The 27,608-nt window shown below is 51.9% G+C and overlaps 3 protein-coding genes across 3 annotated transcripts; 2 read left to right on the top strand and 1 right to left on the bottom strand.

Moving 5' to 3' along the window:
• IFI30 (IFI30 lysosomal thiol reductase) lies at positions 1-5,712 on the top strand. Its single transcript, XM_036849234.1, has 8 exons — positions 1-1,072; positions 1,330-2,427; positions 3,463-3,645; positions 3,736-3,810; positions 4,041-4,133; positions 4,952-5,104; positions 5,285-5,338; positions 5,423-5,712. The coding sequence occupies exons 2-8, from the start codon at positions 2,185-2,187 to the stop codon at positions 5,483-5,485; spliced, it is 864 nt and encodes a 287-aa protein (XP_036705129.1). The 5' UTR covers positions 1-1,072; positions 1,330-2,184; the 3' UTR covers positions 5,486-5,712.
• Positions 5,713-16,283: 10,571 nt separating this feature from the next.
• Positions 16,284-19,197, top strand: MPV17L2 (MPV17 mitochondrial inner membrane protein like 2). Its single transcript, XM_036848786.1, has 5 exons — positions 16,284-16,540; positions 17,173-17,343; positions 18,003-18,079; positions 18,248-18,376; positions 18,692-19,197. Exons 1-5 carry the CDS (start codon positions 16,354-16,356, stop codon positions 18,779-18,781), a joined length of 654 nt encoding a protein of 217 aa, XP_036704681.1. The 5' UTR covers positions 16,284-16,353; the 3' UTR covers positions 18,782-19,197.
• Positions 19,198-19,253: 56 nt separating this feature from the next.
• On the bottom strand, positions 19,254-24,873 carry RAB3A (RAB3A, member RAS oncogene family). The gene is made up of 5 exons (XM_036848785.1): positions 24,715-24,873; positions 23,344-23,571; positions 22,087-22,205; positions 21,340-21,464; positions 19,254-20,108 (listed from the first exon to the last, which is right to left on the bottom strand). The coding sequence occupies exons 2-5, from the start codon at positions 23,569-23,571 to the stop codon at positions 19,918-19,920; spliced, it is 663 nt and encodes a 220-aa protein (XP_036704680.1). The 5' UTR covers positions 24,715-24,873; the 3' UTR covers positions 19,254-19,917.
• Between the last annotated feature and the right edge of the window lie 2,735 nt (positions 24,874-27,608).

The following is a 27,608-nucleotide window of genomic DNA, read 5'->3' as shown; positions in this document are numbered from 1 at the left end:
ATAGTCACAGCCCCTCCCCTGACACCCAGAGGAGTCTTCAGTGCCAGCCCCTCCCTGCTGACCTTCCACTGACGCCCTCTCCACACCTGTCCCTGACGCCAGCTGCCATGTCCCAGGGGACACTGAGCTGGGTCCTCATGCTGTCTTTAACGCAGATTCATGTTCACCATCTTCCCCCTCCCCAAGGTCCCTGCCACTCTACCCTCCCCTCTCACAGCCCCAGGGCTGGGAACCTTCTGACCTTTCTTCTCCCCACACAGCACCTGTCAGGATCCAACACGCCTGAGGCAGCCCCAGGTGGATGAAGGAACCAGGCTGCCTCTGACCCGTCTCTCCACTGGGCTCTCAGAGGGACAGGACTTGCTTCCCTTGGCCTCAGAGCTCTGGTCCTTCCCAAGCACTGTCCCCGCTGAGTGGTCAGTCAGGAGGCACCCCATAAATAACTCCAGCCCGGACTCTGCCCCCACTGTGGTCTTCACCCACTGCATGGGTGGACGCAGGGTAAAGCTCACCTTCTCAGTCCCATGAGTCCAGCCGGGTGGAGCCTGGGGGCACAAGAGAATGGCCCACAGAGCCTCTAGCTGGTCCCCACACTCAGTCAACTTGTGTTTTCTCAGAGACGTCGCCTCCCCTCTCTGATCCTGTTTCCTCTTACCAAGTAGGGTCAGTAGTTTCTACCCCTGCCCCCAGTGGACACCTCTGAGGGTTCCACAATCAAATGGGTGAGGTTACATTTATGAATTCCTCCAATAGGGCTGGTGTTTAATAACCACTGGAAAAATAGTAGCAATTATATTTATTGCTATTTCTTCTGTCCTGCCCAGTACGGGACCGAGCACACACTAGTTCCCCAAAGCTGTGTTGCTTAGTCTTGCAGGTTTCACAAAGGAAGTGGGTTTTGTTAAGGGTTCAGAGGAATGGGGTGGGGGTTCATCCAGCAGTGGAGACTTCAGGGGAACCCCAGCTCCCAAACCTGCTGCTGTGAATGTGGCCACGCGGGCCACGGTTTCCCCAGAACTGAAGCGGGACACGGGCTGTGGAGCCGAGGACTGGGCCGTCTTCCGGCCCACGGGTGAGCATTTTCTCTGGTGGGATCTGAGTCTGTGTCGTGTCAAGGCCTTGAAGTCTGAACGTCTCGGTTACTTCCCCCAACACTACCAGCCGCCAAGCCCTTATCTGGGCTATTCTCCCTGCCCTCACTGCTGTCCCGTCAACACCTCCCCAGGCTCACCTGTGTCACCTCCACACCCAGCCTGGGGCAACTCTCCCTCTGCTCTGAGCCCCCCATGGTAGCTTTATTCCCCAAACCTCACTTCTCTCGTTTTACAGAATGAGTTGAGGCTTCATCACTTGAGATGCCCACACCGTCCTAGAGCAAACGTGGGTTTGGCTGATTCCTGTGGGTTTGGGTCCTACGGGGCCAATCCCCCGCCCCCGCTCCATGTACAGAGTACAGGCTTCAGGTAATAATGACTGCTCCAACCCGGGCCTCTCTTCTGACAAGGGCGCTGGCTGAGGGCAGGGATGCCCCCCTCCTCAAGCCTTTGGACGGTGGAAAGAAGGAACACCAGCTTTTTTCTCTCCCCACCCCCCAGCCAGGGGTGAGGGAGCCAAGAGAAGGGAGCCCCTCCCTGCGCTGGCTTCTGCTTTCTGGCCCAGCTGTGGCCAAGCCTGAGTCAGCCCCACGGGACCACGCTGGTGGATCTGGAGCGTCTGGGCTCTGGAGCCTGAGAGGGGGAGGGGGTGGAGGTTGAGAATTAGGGGGGTCCGGGCCAGGCTAGGGGAAAGGGCCCGGGCTGCTCAGCTCCTGCCCGCTCCCAGGCCAGGGATCACCTCTCATCGGAGCATGGTGTGGGGAGGTGGGGTCCCCGGGCTAGGACCGGGGGCCTGGAGCACCCTGGCGGCCCCCAGAGGGATCCGTGGACCCATAGAGACCCTCCTATCTCTTGGTCTCTCCGTGTCTCTGTCTCTAAGCCCCCACCTATCCTCCGCTCAAGGTGCTCAAGCCCCAGCCTCACAGGACTGGACAGGGCTGATTCCGGGGGTGTCGGGGAAGATCGAAGGGCAGCACGTTGTCCAGGAGACTGGGAGCCCAGCACCTGGCGGGCTGTGGGATGCGGGTGGGGTCGGGGTGGAAAGAAAGACCCAGAGAGGGAGAGAAAAGTAGAGATCCCTAGAGACGTCATGCCCCGGCCCCCGAGAGGCGTGTGCACCTGGAGGCGGGCCCGGCCTGGGGGCTGGGCCACCGCCTGGTTAAAGGCGGCTTCTTCCCCGGGACGCTGCTCCCGCCGTCGCACGTTCGCCCCCACTGTGATGGCCTCGTCGCCTCTCCTGCTGTTCCTGCCTCTCCTGCTGCTGCTGGAGGTCGCCGCTGCGGCGCGGGCGTCCCCGCTGGAAATACTCCCCGAGGGGGCGGCCCCCTGCGAGGTAGAGAAGGCGACGCGGCGGGCGGGCCGGCGGGGACCAGCGCCCAGGCGAGGTGCCCGCGGCTCCTCCCGCTCCCCAGACTTCGACGGGAACGACCGGGGTCCGGAGGGGACGCTGCCCGGGTCGGTGCCGGCCGCCCCCCCCTCACCCCCGCTTCAATCCTTACACTTTGGCCATACTTCCCTTTCCCTTTCGCTTCCCTAACTGGAGTCTGAGTCGCTCAGCTGTCCCCCCACCCCATCCTCCCGCAACTCCCCCGCCCCCCCAGGGTGCATTGAGCACCTACTGTGTACATCTGGAGCAGGAATCAGAGTCTCCTCTTTTAGGCCAGGGGAAGCCCAGACTAGCTAAGCGGCCTGCGCGTGGCCACCGCATTCATTAGGGGCTCCTTATTGGGTGCATTTCGGTCGGGGAAGAGCTCGCGTGCTCCTGGTGCGGACGAAGCAGATGCCCTGGAGGCTGAACGACTCGCTCACAGATGCGACCGTCCGCCCCCCGTCAGCTGTAGTCGGAAGTCAACACCTATTAGGCGCCGCCTCTGCAGTAGCCTTGGGAGGGGTTCAGTGGGCCCGTGGAGAGGAAGAATAAATGAGTCAGCGGGTATGTAGGGCCTTGCTCAGTTCAGGGCGAAGGCTCTAGGGATGAAGTGGAAACCAATGAGCCTGCCTTAGTGGTATGCCTCACGAGAAGGCAGGACTGAGAAGGCAGGATTGACGGCAGAGACCAGAAATGTGCGTGCCTTGAATTCTTACTGCATGGCGTGCCCCTGGGTGAGGAGTTTCACCTCACCTGGAGGAAGAAAGCAAGACTTGTGCATTCATTAACTGCCTACTGTTTGCAAATCTTTGTCACATCCATTCTGCAGACAGACTGATATTTAGGAATATTTAGGAATGCCGTTAAGCCTCAGAGTCAGGATTCCACCTGGCAAGGTCTGGAAGGAGTGTGAGATGGAGCACCTACTGTTTGCAGCTCCCTTCCTGCAAGAGAACCAAGCAGAGCTACATTTGAATCACATCCCTTCCTTCCATGCAGGCCGGTGAGCTGTGCCTGCAGGCGCCCCTCCGGAAGTCTGACCCTCCGCCCATCAACGTGAGCCTCTACTATGAGTCGCTGTGCCCCGGCTGCCGGTACTTCCTGATCCGAGAGCTCTTCCCGACATGGCTGATGGTCTGGGAAATCCTCAATGTCACGCTGGTGCCCTACGGAAACGCTCAGGTGCGTGGGTGTGGGTGAAACTGAGGCCTGTGGCCAGGGGAAGGGGGTCTGGGCGGGGAGGCAGCCAGCACTCACCCCACTGCTTCTCAGGAACAGAACATCAGTGGCAGGTGGGAGTTCACGTGCCAGCACGGCGAGCAGGAGTGCAAGCTTAACAAGGTGGAGGTGAGCAGCCCCCAGAGTTCCCGAGTTGGGGGCACGAGGCTGGGGAGACTGCCCACGATAAGGAAAATGAAATCAAGACTCAGAAGGGATAGACTGCAGCCAGCTCCGTCCCTTGCCTGTGTGCCTTCATTCTCCGCTTTATTAGTGGACACTCGTGGTTATTCCCGGAGTGGTCTTGGGGTGCTCTGGGCCACCCTCACATCCTTGCCTGCCCCCCACCCCCACCCCAGGCCTGCCTGTTGGACCAGCTGGAGAGGAGCGCGGCCTTCCTGACCATTGTCTGCCTAGAAGAAATGGATGACATGGAGAAAAATCTGAAGCCGGTGAGCAATGCCCCTCACTCAGCCTGGGTTGGAGGGCCCTGGCCTTCCTGCATCCAGACAGACCCAGGTTCAAGTGCTGGCCACGACTACCACTCTCCGTGCAGCCCCAGGAAAACAGCCTCCCCTCTCGAAGCCTCGATCTCTGAATCGAGAGAACAAAGATCTTCTGGGGACGTGGGTAGATCAGGGAGGGCTTCCTGGACAAGATGCCTCCGAGCTGGGCTCAGATGAACAGGAATGTGCAGGGACACAGATGGTGATCCTTCTCTGGGGTAAGGAGATGACAGGACAGGCCCACTTAACTCCCTGGCGGGTTATGAAAAAGAACTCCCAAAGGAGTGACCCATCTGCCCTGATTGTTTATTCATTCATCAAACATCTGGGCCACCCAAGAGACCTGAGCCACCCTGAGACACCTCCAGGCCCTGCAGAGTCATAGTATGGAGTGCAAAGGATGAGGGAACACTCAGGAGACTCAGGGGAAGGGGAAGGAAAAGTGCTCCTGGCAGAGGGAAGAGCAAGTACGGATGCTCTCAGGAAAATAAAACACTATAGGGGTCGGGCTGCGGGTCTGGTCTTATGGGAGACAGGAGCAGCCTGAGCCCCTACCTTGGGGGCCTCCACTCAGGCATGTATTAAGCACCCATTGTTTATGGGCATTGCTGCGTCCCTGTGAACCCAACTGTCTCCTGTTGCTAGTGAGGAAACAAAAGCTTGGCTTGTGGTGTGGGGTGGTGCTAGTGGGAGGACCGTTGGGGAGATAACAGGGAGGAAGCTGAGACAGCACCCCAGCTGGCCAGCTCCCCCTCTGCCCTCAGTGCCTGCAGATCTATGCTCCAAAGGTGTCCCCTGACTCCATCATGGAGTGTGCCACAGGGGACCGTGGCATGCAGCTCTTGCACATCAATGCCCAGCTCACGGACGCTCTGCAGCCACCCCACGAGTATGTGCCCTGGGTCGTCGTCAATGGGGTAAGAACTCTTGCAGCCCTCAGGTCATCCCCCAGGCAGGGACCGGGTTGATGGATGTGACCACTGGGCTGGGAGGCAGGAGGCAGGGGCCAGACTTGGGGCCATTTGCAGCCCCTTCTGGGCCAAGCACGGGTTGGTTGGGGCAGGTGGGACTTAAGACCTCCTGTCTTGTTTGTGCAGAAACCCATGAAAGAGAAGGACCAGCTCTTACGCCTCGTCTGCCAGTTATACCAGGTAAGCTAGACAGGGAACAGAGGGATTCAGCTGGTGGGGGCAGGGTCTCCTTTCAGGACCCCAACTCCTGGCCATCTCCTCCAGGGCGAGAAGCCGGATGTCTGCCAACTCATAGCCAGTTCCCACAAGGAAGTCTGCTTCAAGTGATGGCCGGTGCCCTGGGAGGGAACTGATGCAGGAAGAACAAGATCCCACCTGCGCTCATTTTTTGATCCCTGAGTCAGCAGCCACTACTTATCATCCAGATAACTTCTACACATTCCACGAAGCTGAGACTCAAAACTCTGCCCTGAGATCAAGAATCTTGCCCCACTGAGAACGGTGCTACACTGAAACTAGTTCAATAAACACTTCTGGATGTTGTGATTCATTTGTTAAGTCAGCAAATCCCCTTTTCCTGGATCTGCACAATGCTGGAACCCCTGAGAAGCCCCCTGTCCAGGGGATGCAGAGCCAGACAGACATCCCTAGTCCCATGGGGGCAGGGATGGGCTAGAGGGGGAGGCACCAGCACTAGAGAACCCAGAGGAGGAGTGAACGTTCTGCATAGGGAGGAGGGTCATTGGGACTGGGGTTTTGAAGGGTGACTAGGAGTTCATTAGGCAGAAAATATATTTATTAATTCAGCAAACATCCCTAGCTACCCCTTTTTGTTGCCTCACATTGGGTATTATGGGTTAAGCCAGAGAATGGTAACTGGAGCCAGGCAAGGCCAGAGGATGGGGCAGGGACCTTGTCTGGGGAGTCTGAAAGAATATGTTCACTGGGGGGAAATCATGGTGTTTCAGGGAAGGGGAACCAGTGTAAAAAGGCCCAGACAGCAGCAAAATCCGGAGTTAGAATGGCAGGCTGAGGGACTTCCCTGGTGGCACAGTGGGAATCTGCCTGCCAATGCAGGGGACAAGGGTTCGATCCCGACCCGGGAAGATCCCACATGCCACAGAGCAACTAAGCCTGTGCGCCACAACTACTGAGCCTGAGCTCTAGAGCCCGTGAGCCACAACTACTGAAGACCACGTGCCTAGAGCCCGTACTTCGTAACAACAGAAGCCACCGCAATAAGAAGCCCATGCACCGCAACGAAGAGTAGCCCCTGCTCACCACAACTAGAGAAAGCCCATGCGCAGCAATGAAGATCCAATGCAAACAAAGAAAAAAAAAAAAAAAGAATGCCAGGCTGAGGCACCTAAGAACGACAGGGCATGTTATAGGATAATTTTCAAAGAAAGGAAAAATCGTGATTCTCATACTGATGTAAAATGAATACATGTTAAAGATTTTATTTAATTCATGATTAATTAGGGAAACGAGTCAGATGTTCCAAGAACAGACAGATTTATAGGTCAGGAATATTGAAATGATTGTGCAAAACCGACTTTTTCACAGGGGCAGGGGATGGGAGAGCTCTTCCTTTTTTTTCCCACCCAGCTTTATGGTTTTCTAATTTTAATACAGTTGACCCTTGAACAACATGGGTTTGAACTGCATGGGTCCACTTCTACACGGATTTTTTTCACTAAATATGTACTATAGTCCTACATGATCCATGGTTGGTGTGTGTGGTGAGAATGCTTAAGATCTATTTGCTTAGTAACTTTCAAGTGTACAATACAGTGCTGTTAACTATAGTAACCATGCTGTACCTTAGATCCTCAGGACTTACTATCTTACGGTGAAAGTTGTACCCTTTGACCAACATCTCCCCATTCCTTCCCTCCCCACCAGCCCCTGAAAACCAACGGTCTTCTGTTTCTATGAGCTTGGCTATTTTATTTATGTATGTATTTATTTATTTATAAAAATGGATGTTTATTTTTTTAATAAATTTATTTTATTTATTTATTTTTGGCTGCATTGGGTCTTCATTGCTGCACGTGGTCTTTCTCTAGTTGCGGCAAGCAGGGGCTACTCTTCGCTGCAGTGCACGGGCTTCTCATTGCGGTGGCTTCCACTTCAACTATGACTACTAGGCACGCGGGCTTCAGTAGTTGTGGCACGCGGGCTCAGTTGCTCCGCGGCATGTGGGATCTTCCCGGACCAGGCCTCGAACCCGTGTCCCCTGCATTGGCAGGCAGATTCTTAACCACTGCGCCACCAGGGAAGCCCGAACTTGGCTATTTTAGATTCCACATATAAACTAAATCATAATTTGTCTTTCACTGTCTGTCTAATTTCACTTAGCATAACGCCCCCCAGGTTCATCCATGGTGCCACAAGTAGCAGGATTTCCTTTTTTTTTTTAATGAATGAATGATATTTGAGCTGTGACTTTTGTTAAAAATAGTCTCAGGACTTCCCTGGTGGCACAGTGGTTAAGAATCCACCTGCCAATGCAGGGGACACGGGTTCGAGCCCTGGTCCGGGAAGATCCCACATACCGCAGAGCAACTAAGCCTGTGTGCCACAACTACTGAGCCCTCAGGCCACAACTACTGAAGCCCACATGCCCTAGAGCCCGCGATCCTCAACAAGAGAAGCCACCACAATGAGAAGACGGCGTACCGCAGTGAAGAGTAGCCCCCGCTCTCCACAACTAGAGAAACCCCACATGCAGCAATGAAGACCCAACTCAGCCAAAAAAATAAAAATAAAAAATAAAATCTCAATAAAAGTCCTTCCTTGACAGGTCTCATGGGATTTGCCCTGATTATTTTACACAGGTGCAGCAGGAGTTCAGTTTGCTTTACTGGAAGTTTCTGTAAAGAATCTCAGGGTGGACTTCTAAAAGCCTCTATCGTTTGTTAACTGGAGATAACTCGAGTTTCACCTGCAGTTTCATCTGTGCCTTTTGGTGAATTTCTCTCTTCTCTGATGTCCCCAAAGTATGGCAAGGATCTTGGTTGACCAGGCTGGACCTGTAGGGCTGACCCTCAAATCAGGGACAGGCCAGTTTTCCTGTGAGGGTTTTGTAAGCACTGGCTCCCAAAAGTCCAACTTAGTTTCTCGAAAATGGCTGGTGAAATTGTATCTGGAAACAGTCTGTCTTCCAGGAGGTGGAGCTTAATTCCACCCCCTCACTCTAGCCCTAAGAGTGGACTGGATTTTGGAACTCAATTCCAAAGAGTAGGGAAAGGGAGAAATGGTAACCTGACAGTGGAGTAGAAACACCGGGCAGACGTCCCTTAATCACGTGAGCCAGGTGAGCCTCACGTGATCCTGGTTAACATCATGTGATCCGAGTTAGCGTCACCGGGGTAAATCATGTGATATCACATGCACCATCTGATGCAAGGAGGACACCACCTCTGTGGGATTCTCCCTAAAGACCCAGAACCCCAGTCTAACCACAAGAAAACAGCACCCAAACCAAGATGGAGGGACATTCTACAAAATGTCCCACCGGTCCTCTTCAAAAGTGTAAAGGTCATGAGAAACAAGAAAAAACCCTGAAAGAATCACAGACCAGAGGAGCCTAAGGAGAGGGGATGACTAAACGCAATGTGGTGGGATTGTGGCCAAGTTCACATTTGAACGAATAACTGGAATTAGGATTGATAATGCTGTCCTGTGGTTCCCTGACATCAGCCAATGCACCTTCAGGAATCTGCCAAATAGAATTGTATCACAGGGACTTCCCTAGTAGGCCAGTGCTTAAGAATCTGCCTTCCAATTGAGGGGATGGGAGTTCGATCCTTGGTCGGGGAACTAAGATCCCACATGCTGCAGGGCAACTAAGCCCGCGCAGCACAACTACTGAGCTCACGCTCTCTGGAGCCCACACACCACAACGAAAGATCCCACGAGCTGCAACTAAGACCCAAACGCAGCCAAAAATAAAATAAACAAATAAATAAATACTAAAAAAAATTTTTTTTAAAGAAATGTATCACAGAGCTAAAAAATACAACCAACTAGTGAATGTAACAAAAAAGCAGAGTGGCATGGACATATATACACTACCAAATGTAAAATAGATAGCTAGTGGGAAGCAGCCGCATAACACAGGGAGATCAGCTCCGTGCTTTGTGACCACCTAGAGGGGTGGGATAGGGAGGGTGGGAGGGAGAGGCAAGAGGGAGGAGATATGGGGATATATGTATATGTATAACTGATTCACTTTGTTATGAAGCAGAAACTGACATACAATTGTAAAGCAATTATTCTCCAATAAAGATGTTAAAAAAAAAAAAAAAGAAGCAGACCTCACAGATATCGAGAAGAAGCTAGTGGTTACCAGTGGGGAGGGGGAGGGGAGAGGGGCAATATACGGGTAGGGAATTAAGAGGTACAGACTATTAGGTATAAAATAAGCTACAAGGATATATTCTACAACACGGGGACTATAGCCAATATTTTTTTTAATTTAATTTTATTTATTTTATTTTTGGCTGCGTTGGGTCTTTGTTGCTGCACGTGGGCTTTTCTCTGGTTGTGGCGAGCGGGGGCTGCTCTTCGTTGCGGTGCGCGGTCTTCTCATTGCGGTGGCTTCCCTTGTTGCGGAGCACGGGCTCTAGGCGCGCAGGCTTCAGTAGTTGTGGCATGCAGGCTCAGTAGTTGTGGCTCGCGGGCTCTAGAGCGCAGGCTCAGTAGTTGTGGCGCATCGGCTTAGTTGTTTCGTGGCATGTGGGATCTTCCTGGACCAGGGCTCGAACCCGTGTCACCTGCATTGGCAGGCGGATTCTTAACCACTGTGCCACCAGAGAAGCCCAATTTTTTAAAAAATATTTATTTATTTATTTGGTTGCACCAGGTCTTAGTTGTGACAGGTGGGCTCCTTAGTTGTGGCACGCAAACTCTTAGTTGTGGCATGCATGTGGGATCTAGTTCCCTGACGTGGGATCTAGTTCCCTGACCAGGGATCGAACCCAGGCCCCCTGCATTGGGAGCAGGGAGTCTTATCCACTGAGCTGCCAGGGAAGTCCCACCAATATTTTATAATAACTACAAATGGAGTATAACCTTTAAAAGTTGTGAATCACTATACTGTATACCTATAACTTACATAATATTATACAACTATACTTCAATTTAAAAAAAAGAAATGTATCACAGTGAGGGCACTAACCAAGCTCCTTTTTAATTAACTGACTAGGGTACTTATGCCTACAAAATCCCTTCTAAAAATTAACACACCACTATAAATCAACTATAGTTCAGTAAAATAAGTTTTTAAAAAATCCCTTCTAAAATACAACATAACGTCATATTTGCATGTTATCATATTCACAAGTTCTACCTACACTTGAGGAGGATGTACTGATGTACATCTGAGGCAGAAATCTTGGGGCCATATCTTAGAATCCTGCCTCTCACACCTCCTGGTGTAGAAAAATACAACATACATAGTGAGAAGTAAAGGCCTCTCTGAATTACAGACCTATAGGTAGGCAGACAGAGTTTAGTGGCTCCAATTCTAAAATTTCAACCATGGTTCAAAAGGAAACACAGTGTAGGGGAAATAAAATTTAGAATTTGATTTTGGGAAGTTTGTCCAAAATGTCAAAGATTTGAACACTAGGTTAAATAAGCTCACAAATTATTATGAAACAATACTTAGTTACCTATTTAACCAAAGTGACAATAAAAGATTTTATAGGCAAATACAGTAACATAATAAAAGAAAAAGCTCCAGCTCTTTTAATTTTGAGACGACTCAGTTTTCCTAATTAGAGACTTGATAAAGACAACATTTTGATAAAACAGAATCTTTGTTTTCTATATGAATTACTTAACAGGTAAAGAAAAATCTTTTACAATAATCCAAGAAAATGTTATTCTTTAACAGAGAAAGAAAGTCAAATTCTAGTTTTGCATAGTCACATTATTGATATTAAAGCTCATTGTTGATAACCAACAAGGACCTACTGTATGGCACAGGGAACTATACTCAATATCTTGTAATAACCTATAATGAAAAAGAATCTAAAAAAGAATAGATAGGTATATATGTATGTATAACTGAATCACTTTGCTGTACACCTGCAACTAATGCAACATTGTAAATCAACTATATTTCAATAAAAAATTTTTTTAAAATAAAGCTCATTTTAAAAATTCTTATAATAATCCATTTAATTTTTGCCAATTTGACCACACAAGATAAGATTTCCTCTTTCTCCCTCTCCAACTTTCTAAATCCATTTAGGTTTTTCTCCTTTATTTTCCTCTTTTGTATTTTGAAACAATCACTAAATACGCTTAAACAGGGACAAAATTACTCTTCTTTTTCCTTCCTAAGAACGCATCCTTGGTCTTCCCTGGTGGCTCAGTGGTTAAGAATCCGCCTGCCAATGCAGGGGACAAGGGTTCAATCACTGGTCCGGGAAGATATCACATGCCGTGGAGCAACTAAGCCCGAGTGCCACAACTACTGAGCCTGTGCTCCACAACTACTGAAGCCCACACGCCTAGAGCCTGTGCTCCACAACGAGAAACCACCGCAATGAGAAGCCCGCGCACCGCAACGAAGAGTAGTCCCCGCTCGCCGCAACTAGAGAAAGCCCATGCACAGCAACGAAGACCCAACGCAGCCAAAAATAAATAAATTAAATTAAATACTTGCTAATTAAAAAAAAAAAGAGCGCATCCTTCATACCTCATACTTTTTCCTGCAGAAACACATCTTATTTTCCTTGCACACTTCACATACAGAGTTTTTTTTCTGTACCTTTATTATTCCTAGCAGTTTCATTTACTTACATTGATTATAATTCATAACCCTAAGTTCCAGTGAAAACTAGGAAGCAAGCAATTGTAAACTGCCTGTGGCCTTACCAACATTTATACCAACATTCTATAGTAGATTAGCAAATTTATGAATACATCATTTCATAATTTCTAGAGGCATATGCTTCCTTATAATACAGTTTTTTGATGTGGCAAAGGACGTGTTTACTAACGGAAACATCATTAGTCCCTTTGTAAAAATTAAGAAGCCAACAAGATAAACTTATGTTTAGTGATTAATATTTTAGTATTTTCTCATATTTGAAAATTGTCTACATATTCAATGAATATCCACCATTTCACTTAACTTAGTATAAGGTTTCAATTTTCCAAAATGATTCTGGAAACTATTTTTAAGGAGACATTACAAAACAAAATTATTGTTGAGAAGTTCACTTATAAACTTTTATCCCATTTACGTTTATTACTTAACTTGTTTTTAACAATTATGCTTAAATTACTCATGAAAATTTCATGACTCATTAAATAGCTAGCCATAATCTTGTTATTGTTGATAAATCAAGCAAGTATCAAAAATCACAGAAGCAAAGAGTGTAAAAAGTTAAATATATGACCTCCTTTATTTTAAAATTTACTGTCGTGCTTGATATACATCAAGCAATTCACTTTTATTGTCTGTTTTGTTCTTAGTTTGAATTTACAGTTTTATAATCTAAACATCTAGTAGAGACAACCAGTTTGTTTGACTAATCAACTTACGTAAGCACTTTTTTTTAAGACAATTAAATAGAGCTCTTTTACAAGTTAATTTTTAGCAATACTTCCCAGAGGTAGAAGAATATCACATGTATATAGACAAACATAAACATAGAGACAGAAGCAAACAGAGATCTTATAACTTTTATTTTTAAATTTTAGCCATGAGACAGGTACAAGAATTTTTAACTCATTATTGAAGAAAAAAAAAGTTGGATCCAAAGTGTGTTTCTGGCAGATGGAACAAGTTACTAATATTTGTGAAGAAGCCTTTTTAAACTTTTTTTCTTGCCGGTGTATTTCCAAATAGCCCTCTGAGTACATAGTTCCATTTTAGCTTAGGAAAGAAGACGGCCTTGAAAATAGTTCCAATCAGGCTCTGAATATGTCTCCAATAAAGCCAATTTCTGACATAGAGTTCCTTTAAAAAAAAATCCTTTCAATATCTTATCATCAGGTTTCAGCCCAAACAGTAAATTTTCCCGGCAGTATTGAACTCCCTTTTTATTTTTTAACTTCTTTTTTTTAACCAAAAACATACCTATTCCAAGTGATTCAAAACCAAAACCAATCAGCCTTCTATGACTAAACCATGGATGCATGAGGGGTCCCCAAAGAGGGTGCAAAAAATGCAGCTCTCTCAAGATCCAGAGCCACTCCCAAAGATGGCCAAAAGAGAGAAAGACTTAGACAATTCCCCTCAGAGGCTGGCAACAGTGGTCCAGTGGTCGATAGGACCCTAGCCACAAATGGGGTGCAACCCACATTTCTTTCTGGCCATCTACATATTCTCAGGGCTCTCACCTGATGGTTGGACATGTAGGACCAAAACCGGCATGCCCTAGCAGACAGAAAGCCAAGCCAAGCTCTCGGCACACAAGTCTCTGGCTGAGACTGACACACAAGACAGATTAACAGGGGAAAAGCATAAAAAATTTATTTACATGTACGTGGGAGTCTTCGCAAGAAAAATTAAGACCCAAAGACTTGTTATTTACTAGGTTGAACAGAGCGTCAACTGCAGAAAAGCAACTAAAATACATAGGGAGACTAAAGGAAGATAAGAGTCATTTCAACAAGACCTGTTTGTACAGATTTCTCTCAGCTTCGACTCCCTGTCTCTGGGGATAAGAGGGTTTCTTCCTCCCAGTAGAGGGAGGGCACCTTTGCCATGGGAATTTTATTTCCTGCTTTCAGTAAGAAAAAGGAAAGACCAAGAGCCCTTCTTGCATCTTGCAGTCTTATTAATGCCTTTAACTCAAAATAATCAATCTGCCAGAGCAGCATATTTTGGGGTGGCATGTTCTGAAAACTCCTTCAACAGAAACACCCAAAATCACAGGTCTAGACATCAAAAGCTGTTCCTCCTGGTGGGCACTAAATTCTTAATGGATCCTCCACTGCTTTTCAGCCAGTAAAGCAGTAATCCATTGATAGAGATTGCCAAATGGCAGACCATAAAGACAAATTCCCAGTCGCTGATGCCTCTAATGCTGGTGACATTATCCATTATAAAAGCATCAAAAACAAGGCACCTATCTAGAGAGAGGAAAACACAGATGAGAAAAATAAAGAACCAGCAAGATTCTCTTACCTCTTGAAGTTGCCAGGGCTTCAGCCACCATGAAATGCACTTCTCTGCTGAAAAAGTTTACCTGACTCTGTTTCGTGAATCATAATTTGACTTTTCCCCCTCTTTTAACCATTTTGGAGGTTTTCCACCAAAATGCAGTAAAATCTGGAACCTGGAATACCAGGTTGAGTTACTTGAGAGCAATAGGAAGTGTTGAAGGATAATTTTCCCAAAAGAGGTAAAAATCACGACTCTCATACAGAAATAAAAATGAGCATGTGTTAAAAATTGTTAACTCGTTGTTAATAAAGGCAACTGATCAGGCGTTAAACCCATTTCAAAGAAGAACCAAACAGACAAAACAAGCACAGTAAAATGAATGTGCAAATGAAGGCAAAAAAATTGGGGGTGGGCATCTCTCCACTTGGCAGAATTCATTTGCATGTCTATAGGGAAGAATTATTTTTCCCTGTTATCAGTTATAACCACAGGGTTTATAAAATATCTCCCATAGAATCAAAATCAGAAAACCCTGAAGGGTGTCCTCTAACAAAGAGGAAAAAAATTTTTTTTGTAAAGAGTCAAATAGTAAATAGTTTAGTTTTTGCAGACCATACAATCTTTGTTGCAACTGCTCATTGTAATGAGAGTAGACAATAAAGAAACAAATGGGCATGACCGTGTTCCAACATAGCTTTATTTAAGGATTCGGAAATTTGAATTTCATATAATTTTCACATGTCCCAGAATATTATTTGGATTTTTTTCACCGACCAATTAAAAAAGGTAAGAGAATTCTTAGCTCGCGAGCCTCACCAAAACCGGCGCCGACAGGATTTGGCCCACAGGCGACAGTTTGCGACACCCTGCTCCTGTAGGTAACGCATAGATTTCCATTGAAACTCACATTTTCCCCTACAGGGACACAGGAAATAACATGGTGATAAAACTGTCCCTGCAGCAACACAAAGTTGCTGTGAAATCTTAATGCACATCATGTGCCCAGAACAGTGCCTAACGTTTTAATTATTCTTTTTTTTTTATTTTTGGCTGTGTTGGGTCTTCGTTTCTGTGCGAGGGTTTTCTCTAATTGCGGCAAGTGGGGGCCACTCTTCATCGCGGTGTGCGGGCCTCTCACTATCGCGGCCTCTCTTGTTGCGGAGCACAGGCTCCATACGCGCAGGCTCAGTAATTGTGGCTCACGGGCCTAGCTGCTCCGCGGCATGTGGGATCTTCCCAGACCAGGGCTTGAACCCGTGTCCCCTGAATTGGCAGGCAGATTCTCAACCACTGCGCCACCAGGGAAGCCCTAATTATATCATTCTTGAACTGAGGTCAGATACCCAGCAGTAGTCAGGACCAAGGTCAACGTCTACACAAGAATCCCAGCGGCCGGCGCGCGCCGCAAAACTGTAGCCCCGCCCCCACTTTCTCGAGTCTCTGCGGGATTGGACTTCCGCCCCGGTAGTCATGGCCACAGTCCGATTCCCCATTTCAGGAATTCCGGGAGAATCTGGAAATCTGGAGGGCAACTACAAGAGAGAACTCGGTGGAGTTGTTCAAGATTGGCCATCTCAATGCGGGAGGCAGGACGACAGTCAGTGATTTGCCAGCCTAACGATAGTCAGCGAGGCTCTCCGATTCGCCAGTGCAGTACTGGGCAGGCAAATAAGGGTGTGGCGACGGTTACCCATAGGCCAGAGCAGATAGGGGCGGGAAAACGAGGTTAGAACGACAGCAATTGGCATGCGCGGTGTGACGCGAAGCCTATTTGCGATTGGCCCGTAAGGCGCGGAAGGCGGTGTGCGGCTTCGTTCGGCAGTTAGCCTCTAGAGGAGATGCCGATTTTTGATTGGCTAATACCTCTCGGGGCGGGCAAAGTGAAGAGACAAGCGGCCGGTGACTGGCTGCAGCGACTTGGGGAAGGCGTGCAAATCACGAAGGCAGCGTGCGATTGGGTAGCACGGCGCGAGGCGGGCATCCGGGACGCGGGGTGACTGGAGATTGGCCGGCATGGGCAGGGCGGCCGGGTGTGCCAGTTCCTAGGTCCCGGCAGGCGATGGTGTTCCGCGGCTGGTGCTGGCTGCGCGGCCTTTGGGCCGCGGGGCAGCCCCTGTTCCAAGGCCGTGCGTTGCTCGTCACCAACACGCTGGGCTGCGGCGCTCTCATGGCGGCCGGGGATGGAGCTCGCCAGTCCTGGGAGATCCGCGCCCGGCCCGGCCAGAAGTTTGACCCTCGGCGCTCAGGTGAGGGGGCGAGTGCTGCTGGCCTTTGACCCCAGAGGATCTTTGGCCCCAACCTCAATTCGGAGACCTGTGACCCGGACCCGCGTGCCGTGACCCATGACCCGAGACCTCAGTCCCTGGCAAGACCCTTGACCTCAGCGTGCACCCTAGACAGCCCCTCCCCGATCTCTGCTCCCTCCCCCTTCGGGGGTCTTCCTCCCCTACCATACGTGGGGTTTCTGTTCGCTCCCATCCTGAGGGTCAGGTCCCCGCCCAGCCCCTGGTCTGCTTCCCTCTCCCTTGCACTGAGAGACCTAGCGTTGAGCACAGGATGCTGCACCCGGGGTAGTCAAGGGCGCAGCGTCTGGCCCCAGCCAGCCTAGGATCGCGCCCTGGTCCCACACTTCCCTACCCGCTGTGCCTCTGTTTCCTCCTCTGGAAAGCGGGGCGGTGGTAGAACCCTCTGCCACGGTGGTGAGGGAATGCGGGAAGAAAATGCAAACGCAGCTCTTGGAATGGTACGTGGCAGTGGGGCTAGTAATGGGTTGGGCTCCGGGAGGGTGTCAGGCTTACCCAGGTCTTAGACAGGGAGGGAGTGAATTGGGGGCTTTGCTGGCCTAACATGGACCCCCTGACTCTTGGACCGCCCACAGCGAGCATGTTTGCAGTGGGCTGCAGCATGGGCCCTTTCCTGCACTACTGGTACCTCTGGCTGGACCGCCTGCTCCCTGCATCTGGCTTCCGTGGCCTCCCAAACGTCCTCAGGAAGGTCCTCGTCGACCAACTGGTGGCTTCTCCCATGCTGGGCGTCTGGTACTTCTTGGGTAAGGAGCCCCGTGAGCTTGGGCTTTGCCCCTCATAAGTCGGGAGGGACAGAGCCAGCTTTGTGTTAAGGATGTGGAGACCTATTACTGATGCACCTCCTGAAGGCTGGGGTACAGTGGTGATAGGCAGACCCAGTGGAGGCAAGTGTGAATGGCAGAATTACAGACAATGACGCTAAATGTAGGAAGGATGAAGACAGTGTCTGATGGGGCTGCCCTGGACGGTGGTTGGGAGAACTTCCCAAAGGAGAAGACACTCAGCTGAGACTTGAAGAAGGAGCCAGCAGGCAGGGGGAACAGCCCATGCAAAGGCTCTGAGGCTGGAGGAAGGGGAGCTGAGACTGACGGTGACAGGGCACAATCATCCTAGGACCGGTAATAAAATAGCCCCAGCCACAACAAGGGTGTGTGGCGTACCCATCCGTCAGGGTACGCGATTATTCACGACAGACCTCTCTCCTCTCACCTCTCTCCGACTTGTTCTGTTGTTTACCCACCCTACCCACCCTGCTGTGCTGCCCTTCCCACTGCAAGGCTTTTAAGTGTCCTGTTTCCTCTGCCTGAGACACTGTTCCTCAGGGGTCCAACCCCACCCGCTCTACCGTCGTACTCCGTACTCCCCAGCCTCTGACACTCTGATTTCTTGGTTTCCTTCCTAGGCCTTGGCTGCCTGGAGGGCCAGACCCTGGGCGAGAGCTGCCAGGAGCTGCGGGACAAGTTCTGGGAATTCTACAAGGTGGGCGTGCCCTCCCAGGCCCCGCCTGTCCATCTCCGCCCCCTTGCATCTGTCCCTCCTCTCCCTTTCACAGGCACCCCCTTTCAAAGCCCCACCTCTCACAGCCACCCGGCCCCACCCAGGCCCCTCCCGGCCCCGCCTCTCACTGCATTCCACCCCTCCCCGTAGGCTGACTGGTGCGTGTGGCCTGCTGCGCAGCTGGTGAATTTCCTCTTCGTGCCCCCCCAGTTCCGAGTCACCTACATCAACGGCCTGACGCTGGGCTGGGACACATACCTCTCCTATCTGAAATACCGGGTAAGTGCAGTGGGCAGACCAAGTACCCAGGGGACTCCTGGGGGGCCACATGTGTGAGCCCCAAATGGCAGTACAACTACGCTCCAGGGTGCGGGCCTCCTGTGCCCACGACAACCTGCACCCCATGGTGGGTGGGTGGGTTGCTGATCACCAGCGGGGTGAAGACCAAGCCCATGTCTTCTGTCTGATGTGACCTCGGCCAGGTCCCTGCCACATCTGTCCGGCAAGGCTGACCCCAGCCCGGGTGGAGGAGGGTTCAGTGAGGAGTCCAGAGGGATGAATAGTGCCTATAACCAGATCCTCTTGTGTGGACAGATCCCAGGCCCCCCAGCGCCCCCAGGCTGTGTGGCCCTGGGCACTGAGCTGCCCCACACTGCCACCACATGCCAGACAGGGCAAGACTGACCCTCAGCTGACCAGCTGCCTCGGCAGGAAGTGGAACAGACTGCTGGGCCCAGTCCTAGGCCCACCCTGATTCCTAGGCATCCGGTTGGGCTGCCCCTTCCAAGCCCACTGCCGGGCCTCTGTTTCTCCATCTGGAACACAACCATGAAGATGGACCGTCATCCCCCAACCCTTCTGGGAGAGCCTCAAGTGACTGGTGACAGATGTTCCATCCTCAGCAGTGGGCCTCAGCCAGCCAGCTAGTACCAAGCCCTCAACACTCCCGCGGGCTGGGCTCTGGGACCAAGGTGGGGACATCGCCCATACCCTTGGAGCAGGGCCCCCAGAATTTTGAGCCTTGGGTGGGGCTGGATAGCCTCCAGTCTCATCCTCTGTTCGTGGACTATGGAAGGACAGAGAATTAAATTCTTTGTAATTGAAAATCTTGTGGATGAGCAAAGCCAGCACTGGCAGGCCGGCGCTCATAGGGACACTGTGTCGTCCATTCACTTTATTGGGTGTGTGTAGTGTTGTCATGACATCTCCTGGGGGGACTGGGGGGCATGTTTGACACTCATGACATCAGAACAGGTCAGGTGGGAGGCGGTGTCCCAGGGTGGTGAATATCCACAGCAGCCCCCGCCCCCCTCCAAAAAAAGGTACAACCTTGGGGGCGAGGAGCCAGGCGGGCCATTTCCTGGCTCTGACCCACCCCGTGGTCCACGTTGAGATGCCTGCAGCCACCTGGACCTACCGTGTCACAGCCAGGGGGCTGGCAGGTCTGGCTACCTTGCATCACGCAACCAGACTGCCCTGGGGTGTCATCCGGCCCCCTATTCAAAACTGTTAACTGTTGATGGGGGTGACTTTATAAAAAGGTGGGCTCTGGAGAGAAGGGTGAGTGGTGAGTTCACGGGGCCACGACACGCCACTGCAGAGCGGGAACAGGGCTGTATGTACAGGGTGGGGCACGGAGCAGGTGGGGTGCCCGAGCCCCTGGGGGACACCTCCAATAAATAAATAAATAAATAGCTACGATAATAAATAGGGTGATGGGCTAAATCAGGGCAGGGGACTCACGCCCATGGCCAGTAGGGGCCCTGGCTCAGGCCCAGGGGGCGGGCAGGGGGCGGGGCCAGGATGGGGCGGGGCAGCTCTCAGCAGGCGCAGTCCTGGTGGGGGGGCGCCTGCTGGTCCGTGAGCTGTGGGCCCTGCTTGGTGCCCGTGACTGCAGGATCGGCTGTGTCCAATGATTCGGACATCTTCTCGCAGATGACATCCACCAGCCGCTCAAAGGTCTGCTTGACATTAATGTTGTCCTTGGCGCTTGCCTCAAAGAACTCGAACCCTGTGGTCGGGGAAGGGAGGGGTGAGGACCCTGGTCCCCCCACGCCCAGAGACACTTTTCCGAGGGCAGGTAACACCTGGAGATTCCCAGTGCCAACTGCACGTTAAAGGCACTGACAGGTCCCTTGCGGAAGCAACACTGGACTGAGTCAGCCTTTATTTCCTGCACTCCTTTCTTCACCCTAAAACTGTCCCCTCATTGTCCCCAGAGCCCTGGTAAGACCCACTTCCCTGCTTCCACCATACAGCCCAGCCCTGGCCCTGGCGGCATCTGACATTCAGATCCCAGGCCTTCCCCTGCTCACACACTCTCCATGGCTCCCTATTGCCCTCTGAAAAGTCTGGCTCCTCAGCTCGTGCTTCAGGCCCTGCAAGATCAGCCATATTTCCTCCAAGTGACCCTCGTGTTCCAGTCACGTAAAACTGTTTGCCAAAAGGATCTTTCCCACGTCTGGCCTTTGCCCACGCTGTTTCTTCTGTCTGAAAGACCACCCTTTTTCTTCAAGTACCAGATCCAAGGCCCACTTCCAGGAAGACTTACCTGTGCCAGGCAGAGCCTGGCTCCCCCAGCTGAGGTCCCTCCCTCTCTCACAAAGCTGGAGGCCTCTCAGGGGCCCAGCAACACCCAGCACAAGGCTGGGCAGCGAGAGTATCAGAATGAATCAGAAACTTCCTGCAGAGTGAACTCCTAAGCATCCATCAAGACTCACCTCAAGGGGCTTCCCTGGTAGCGCAGTGGTTAAGAATCCGCCTGCTAATGCAGGGGACACGGGTTCGAGCCCTGGTCAGGGAAGATCCCACATGCTGTGGAGCAACTAAGCCCATGTACCACAACTACTGAGCCTGTGCTCTAGAGCCCGCAAGCCACCACTACTGAGCCCGCGTGCCTAGAGCCCGTGCTCCGCAACAAGAGAAGCCACTGCAATGAGAAGCCCGCGCACCTCAACGAAGAGTAGCCCCCACTTGCTGCAACTAGAGAAAGCCCGTGCGCAGCAATGAAGACCCAATGCAGCCAAAAATAAATAAATAAAATAAATTAATTAAAAAAAAAAAAAGACTCACCTCAAATGGCCCCTGGATCAAGGCCAGCTTGCAGAAAGTATGAATCATCTGGATTCGAATCCACGCCCCATCCTGGCTTTGCTGTGAGACTTTGGGTGTGTCTCCTCCCCTTTCGGGGCCTCAGTGTCCCTTTCCTAGCCTGTGGGTGTCCAGCCTCGCTGGGTACTCACCCAGGTGGTCAGCCAGCTGCCGACCGCGTTCCGATGACACCACCCGCTCATCCTCCATGTCACACTTGTTCCCCACCAGCAGCACCTGGGCATTGTCCCATGAGTAGGTCTTGATCTGGGTTGACCTGGAGGAGGTGGTGACAGAGGAGGGTTAGGGCTTGGAGAATCTGAGCTCTGCCCCCCTCTCCCCCTTCTCCCTGTCCTCACCCCACTCCAGCCCGCACCTCCCATTAATTCTTGAGGGAGGCAGGCTCGGTCCTCCTCCCCGTCTTTGTCCTGCCAGGAACACTCTCTGCAGGTGTCTGCTCCCACAGTTCACTGCTCTTGGGAGGTCCTCTTTCAAGCAGCCTTTCCCATCCTTCCCAGATCCCCCCACCCCCAGAGAAGAATTCTCGCTCTTAAAACAAATTCAGACATTTTCTCAAAATTTATCATTACTCTAGTCAGAAAATATAAATGTTTATATCCTCTAACCTATGCAAACTGTCTTCATATTTTCTGTCCCAGATTTTTTTTTTTCCTATATGTTTACAGTTTCATTTTTCCACCTGAAACCTTGTTTCCCATTATTTTGAGCTGATGCCACACTGTTTTAATGATTATAGATTGATAGCAGGGCTGGGACCCCAATATTGTTATTTACATTTCTGCCAAGCGGCTGGGGCTCCCTGATCTCTGCCTGTACCCCAGGCTTTACACCAAGCCTAGCTCAGAAGACCATCTGCGAGCAGGTGGGGGCACGCTCACCAGTCCTGCACCGCATTGAAGGACTCCTCGTTGGTGATGTCGTACATGAGGATGAAGCCCATGGCGCCCCGGTAGTAGGCTGTCGTGATGGTCCGGTACCGCTCTTGCCCCGCCGTGTCCTGGGGAAGAAGAGACAGGGTGTCAGAGAGGACACACACGGAAACTCTTCAGAGTGGGTATGAACTCTGAGATGGTCAAGTCCAGCCCCCTCGAGGCCCAGAGGAGCAGGGGCTTGCCCAGAGGCACAGTGGGTCAGGGAGAGTGAGCTGGCTGCCTGCACTGGGAATGTGGTACCCAGTCATCCTAAGGTACCTACAGGATCGTTCCCTCATTCATTCAACACACGTGTACCTGTGCCACACCCTGTGCTGGGCACTGGGGACACAGCTGTAAACAAAATGGACCAAAATCACTGCCCTTGTGAAACTGACAATCCAGTGCAGGAAACAGACAATAAACCCGTGAAAAGGTACAAAATGTATCGTCAGAGGGTGGCGAGGACTGAGGAGAAAAAAGCCCGACAAGGATGGGCAGCGTGAGCTGCCTTCAATTTTAAAACTTGAACGATGAGGGAGGGAGCCGTGTGGGGATCAGAGGAAGGACAGTCTAGGCAGAAGGCACAGCCCGGGCAAATGCCCTGAAGTGGGACTGCATTTGGTACGTTTGAGGAACAATGAAGAGGCTGAGACAGAGATGGAAGGAGACAGATGAGATGGGGTATCAACGGGGGCAGACCAGGCAGGGTCTGGCTGCGGGGAGGCGTGCAGGTTTTACCCGGAGTGAGGTGGGAGCCGTGGAAGGGCTGGGAGCGGGGAACGAACAGTTCTGACTTGGGGTGTAGCAGGCTTCCTCAGGCCTCGGAGGGAAGTGGCCAGAAGAGCCTGACGGAGGAGCCTGCTCCTGTCCCAGGGAATGAGGTTGGGGGTCAAGATCCCTCTGAAACCTGATACAGACACACATGGAGGAACTTGAACATGGGGAAACTGAGGCACCAAGCAAATGATGCATCTGATGATGTCAGGCTCAGGAGAGGACCCAGCATTTGCTCCTTCCCCACCCCTGAAGAGCACTGATTAGGCACTGATGGAAGAACAGGGGCACTCTCTTCAGTGCCTCCAGCCCCTTGTACACAGTAAGTGCTTGATAAATGCCCAGTGTGTAATGAATGAATCTAGACAGGAAAGAAATAGGCAAAGCTGGGGCTGCTGTTCTCGGTAGGGAGAGTGATGAAGCCAGAATCCCCCCAGCTGGACCCACCCAGATCTGCAGCTTGATCCTCTTATCGTTTCGGTAGATGGTCTTGACCTTGAAGTCGATGCCTACAGTGCTGACAAAGGCAGGCGTGAAGGAGTCGTCTGCGTAGCGGAAGAGGAAAGACGTCTTGCCCACGCTGCTATTTCCAATGATGAGGATCTTGAACATGTAGTCGAAGTTCTGGTCCGAGGACTCCTTCTGCCCATAGCGAGAGTCTGTGGCGGATGCCATCTGGGGGTGCGGGTCGTAGGCAAGCGTGAGGGGTCTCCCTTCATCCCCAAACACCCAAGCCCAGGCTCAGGATGGAGAGCTCCCAGAGAGGGATGGAGATTACCCTTATCCCATCAGGAGCCCCAGTACTAACGGTGCGGCCCACGGCAGAGGGCGGGCCATGACCTTGAAAGGCCCGAGGTTTCAGGGAAGAACCTCAGAGCGAAGGGGATGGAGACACCCCTGCAGGCCCCTCCAGCAGGCCTGCTCCCCAGGTCCGGCTGTAATCTAAGCACTACAGCTGCGCCTGGAGGGGTGACTACGGCCGGCCCCGCCCCCCATCAATCATTCATTTTCCTCAGAACTGAGCCACGCGGGCGCACGTGCACACGCGTGTATGGTACCGCGGGGACGCGTGTCCGCAGTCCTCCTCCCAGACTCCCAGGCTGGGAGAGCTTGGGCTGAGACAGCTACATCACGTGATAGGAGCGGGGCGTGCACACGCTCACGTGCACACAGCAGGGCACACACAGACACGCTCGTGCATATCTGAGCGTCGAACACACTCGGTGCACGGGACAGAACCTGTCTGCACACCGACATGCATATACAAATGTGCAAACCCACCCGTGCGCACTGCGTCCTCCACCCATGCAGCCGAGTACACTTCACCCACACGGACAGGCATCTTCGCGCACATATGCACATTGCTGTGCACGCACACGCACAGTCCACGCGTCTCCCTCCACATGCCTGCAACACGCACAAACTTGGATCGGGACCTCCAAGGGGTCACACGAGAATACCCTGGTACACAAGCAAGGGTACACACAGATCCGCCCGCACAGGCGGGCGCGCACACGCGTGTGCACACCACGCGCACGCGCACGCACGGAGCCTCCCGCGCGCACAGCTTCCCGCAAGGAACTCGTCTCGTCTCCCCTCCCCCTCCGCCGCAGAGCCGGGGGTGGAGGGATGGGGGTGGGGGTGAGGATAGGGCAGGTAGAGGGAGCCGGGGCCCTACCCCTCCCCAGGCTCGCGACCGCCGCATCCTTCCCCTCATTTAACGCCGGCCAACTTCGTCCCCCTACCCCAGCCCATCAGTCAAATGAAGGTTATGTAGGTGCTCCGAGAGGGAGCGCACCGGACCGTCCGGGAGCTCACCTTGCCCTGCACTGATGCGGCGGCGACCCTAGCGGCAGCGACTTTTTTGGCAGCGGCGGTGACAGGGCCCCCAGCGCGCTGATGTGGGGCTGCGTGGCAGCGGAGGCGACGGTAGCGGCTCAGGCCCCTGCAGTCCGCGGTGACGTCCTGCAAAGAGAGGGGAGGGGCTTCACATGCAGATGCGGTCGTGACGCCATTCTGGGGAGGAGCCACAGATGGGGATGTGGTCCACGGTCGCACACAGAGCCGGGAGGGGCGGGGCTCTCACGCAGATTGACGCGAGAATGGGGCGGGGCCCAGAGAGCGCATCCAGTAGCTAGCAGAAGCGGTGCGGGAGGGGAGGAATCGCCTGCCGGCTCCGCCTCTCTTCAGCGTTAGGGAGGCGGGGCTGCGCGGAGCCTTCTCATTGGCTTAAGTCCTCGAGCGACGGGCAAAGTAGCCAATTGTCACTCCTCCTCCTGTCCAATGACGGTTCCCGAGCGGTTGAAGGGGCGAGAGGTTGAGGCCTGGGCTGAGCCTGGGTCTTCTTGGGGTGTTCCACTTCCCCGCCCCCATGCACTCAGGTCGGAGACTCAGCAGGTCCCCTTTCAGTCCAGGGTGCTGTGACCTCTCCTTAAACGCTCCCTATTCCCAATTTCAGAAAAGAGGAACAGAGGTTCGAGAAGATGCTCCACGTCTCCTATTTATTGGGTTCAACATAAGTAGAAAAGAAGAAAAAGCGGAAATAGGGGTCAAGATAGACTCCGTCTAATTTCAGCTGTAAGACCCCCAAAAGAGGCTGGGCTAGTAGATGCTCCACCCTGTTTCTGAGATGAAGAAAGAAGAAATTGGGATCAAGAGAGTCACCCTTCCCCACCAATTTCCAGAAAAAAGGAAGGGGCTAACGAACGCTCCAGGAACTCCTTTCCTTCCTGCTCCCCATTTTCCAGAGAAAAATTCAACGAAATAGCGGAAGTAGGGCAGAAAGACGGCCTGTCCCCTAAACTCGCGAAGTCTGCGGTAAAAAACCTGGGAAACAGGGAGGATACGAGCGAGGTTCAAAGACCCAACAATAAAGACAAGGGGTGGGAGATGCTTTACTCCTCCCTGGTTCCTGAGTTTAAAAAGACAGGGACAGAGAGTCCTCCCTCCTCCATCCTGGCAAAATGACTCAGAGATGGAGACTTTGGGGTCCAAGGTGACCCGTCACATCCATCTTCATGTGAAAAAGTCAGAATTGGGAGAGGGGAGGAAGAACGAGACCTTGGCCTCCATTCCAGGTCTCTGCCCTCCGCCCCAACTCCGGTCCCCACACCCGGCAGGGGGCGTGTGGCCCCAGGAAAATTCTCATCTCCCTGATTCCTCCTCAGGAGACGAGGGGCGGGGCTTGTCTTTTTTATAAAAACCTCGCCAGCTGCAGAGGCGCCTAGAAACCAGAATAACTTAGCGCCTGGAGGCCGCCCACGCCCCCTACCCCCGCCCCCAGCGCCCCGGAAGTGCGGAGACGTCCCTCCAGCTCTCCTTGCAGTTGGGAAATCTATTTTTTTCTAAGGATAACATTTTTGTCCCTCCTCTTCACTCAGACTATAAAAGTATCACAAACCCACTGCGGAGAACTGGGAAGATTCAGAAAAAGATAATGAATAAATATAAATCCACCTCCAATCTCTCCCCACGGGAAGACCAGCAGTCGAGTTCCCGCTTTGGGGTGGGGGATTGGGGGGGGGCGGAGCTCCAGGAGCTGCCCAGGTGGAGGGGAGGGCGTGCGAGGCAGCTAGGCTCCCTGACCTCCCAAATGCATGCTTCCGGCTTTGTACGTGGGTGTCGATCGGAAACACGCACTTATTTTTTTCCCAAAGGGTAAAAGCCCACACCAATGTATACCAGCTTCTGCACAAAGGATTTTGTATTTTATTTTATTTATGTATTTATTCATTTATTTATTTGGCTGCGTTGGGTCTTCGTTGCTGCACACGTACTTTCTCTAGTTCCGGCGAGCAGGGGCTACTCTTCGTTGCGGTGCGCGAGCTTCTCATTGCAGTGGCTTCTCTTGTTGCGGAGCACGGGCTCTAGGCGCGCGGGCTTCAGTAGTTGTGGCCCACCGGCTCAGTAGTTGTGGCTCGTGGGCTCTAGAGCACAGGCTCAGTAGTTGTGGCGCACGGGCTTAGTTGCTCCGCGGCATGTGGGATCTTCCCGGACCAGGGCTCGAACCCGTGTCCCCTGCATTGGCAGGCGGATTCTTAACCACTGCGCCACCAGGGAAGTCCCAGGATTTTGTATTTTAAAATAAAAATAATGGAAGGATTTATTGTTAAGAATCAGCATAAGGCTCTGGAATTAGGATGGTTGAATTGGAGGTGGGGACTACAGACTTGAGGGGAGGTGTCCTGTGTGGTCCGAGCAACAGAGCTGGGTAGCAGAAGGGCCCCAAACCCTCTCAGATCCCATCCCACTACCTCATCTTTCTCCTCCGGTGAGTCATTCCCTCTTCGAGGTTCCAGGTGCAACCTTGCCTCAGGGCCTTTGCACCTGCTGTGTCCTCTTCCCCAGGTATTTCCCCAGCTCTTTCTGTGCCTGGCTCTCATCCCCTTCAGATCTCCAATCAACACCCACCTCCCTCCAGAAGTTCTGATTTCACCATGTCACCTCCTATCATGTCACCATAGTTCTCCTTCCTGACACATCCCCATTAGAAATGATCATGTTGACTTATTTATCCAATAGCCAGCTGTGAGCTTTGAAAGTCGGTGATCGGTGTCCCCAGCACCTACACCTTTGGACACAGTAGGTGCCCTGTGATGGTATGACATGAATGAATGAACAAATGAATGATTAGAAGGAGCGTGACTTTGGCCACTGAGGTTAGGGACGACCTCTCTGAGGAAGTGACATTTGAGCAGGAATCTGAAGGAGGA

The sequence above is a fragment of the Balaenoptera musculus genome, chromosome 3, assembly GCF_009873245.2.
Source record: "Balaenoptera musculus isolate JJ_BM4_2016_0621 chromosome 3, mBalMus1.pri.v3, whole genome shotgun sequence".
NCBI classification, from domain to species: domain Eukaryota; kingdom Metazoa; phylum Chordata; class Mammalia; order Artiodactyla; family Balaenopteridae; genus Balaenoptera; species Balaenoptera musculus.
This window is presented reverse-complemented; position numbering and strand designations above follow the sequence as displayed.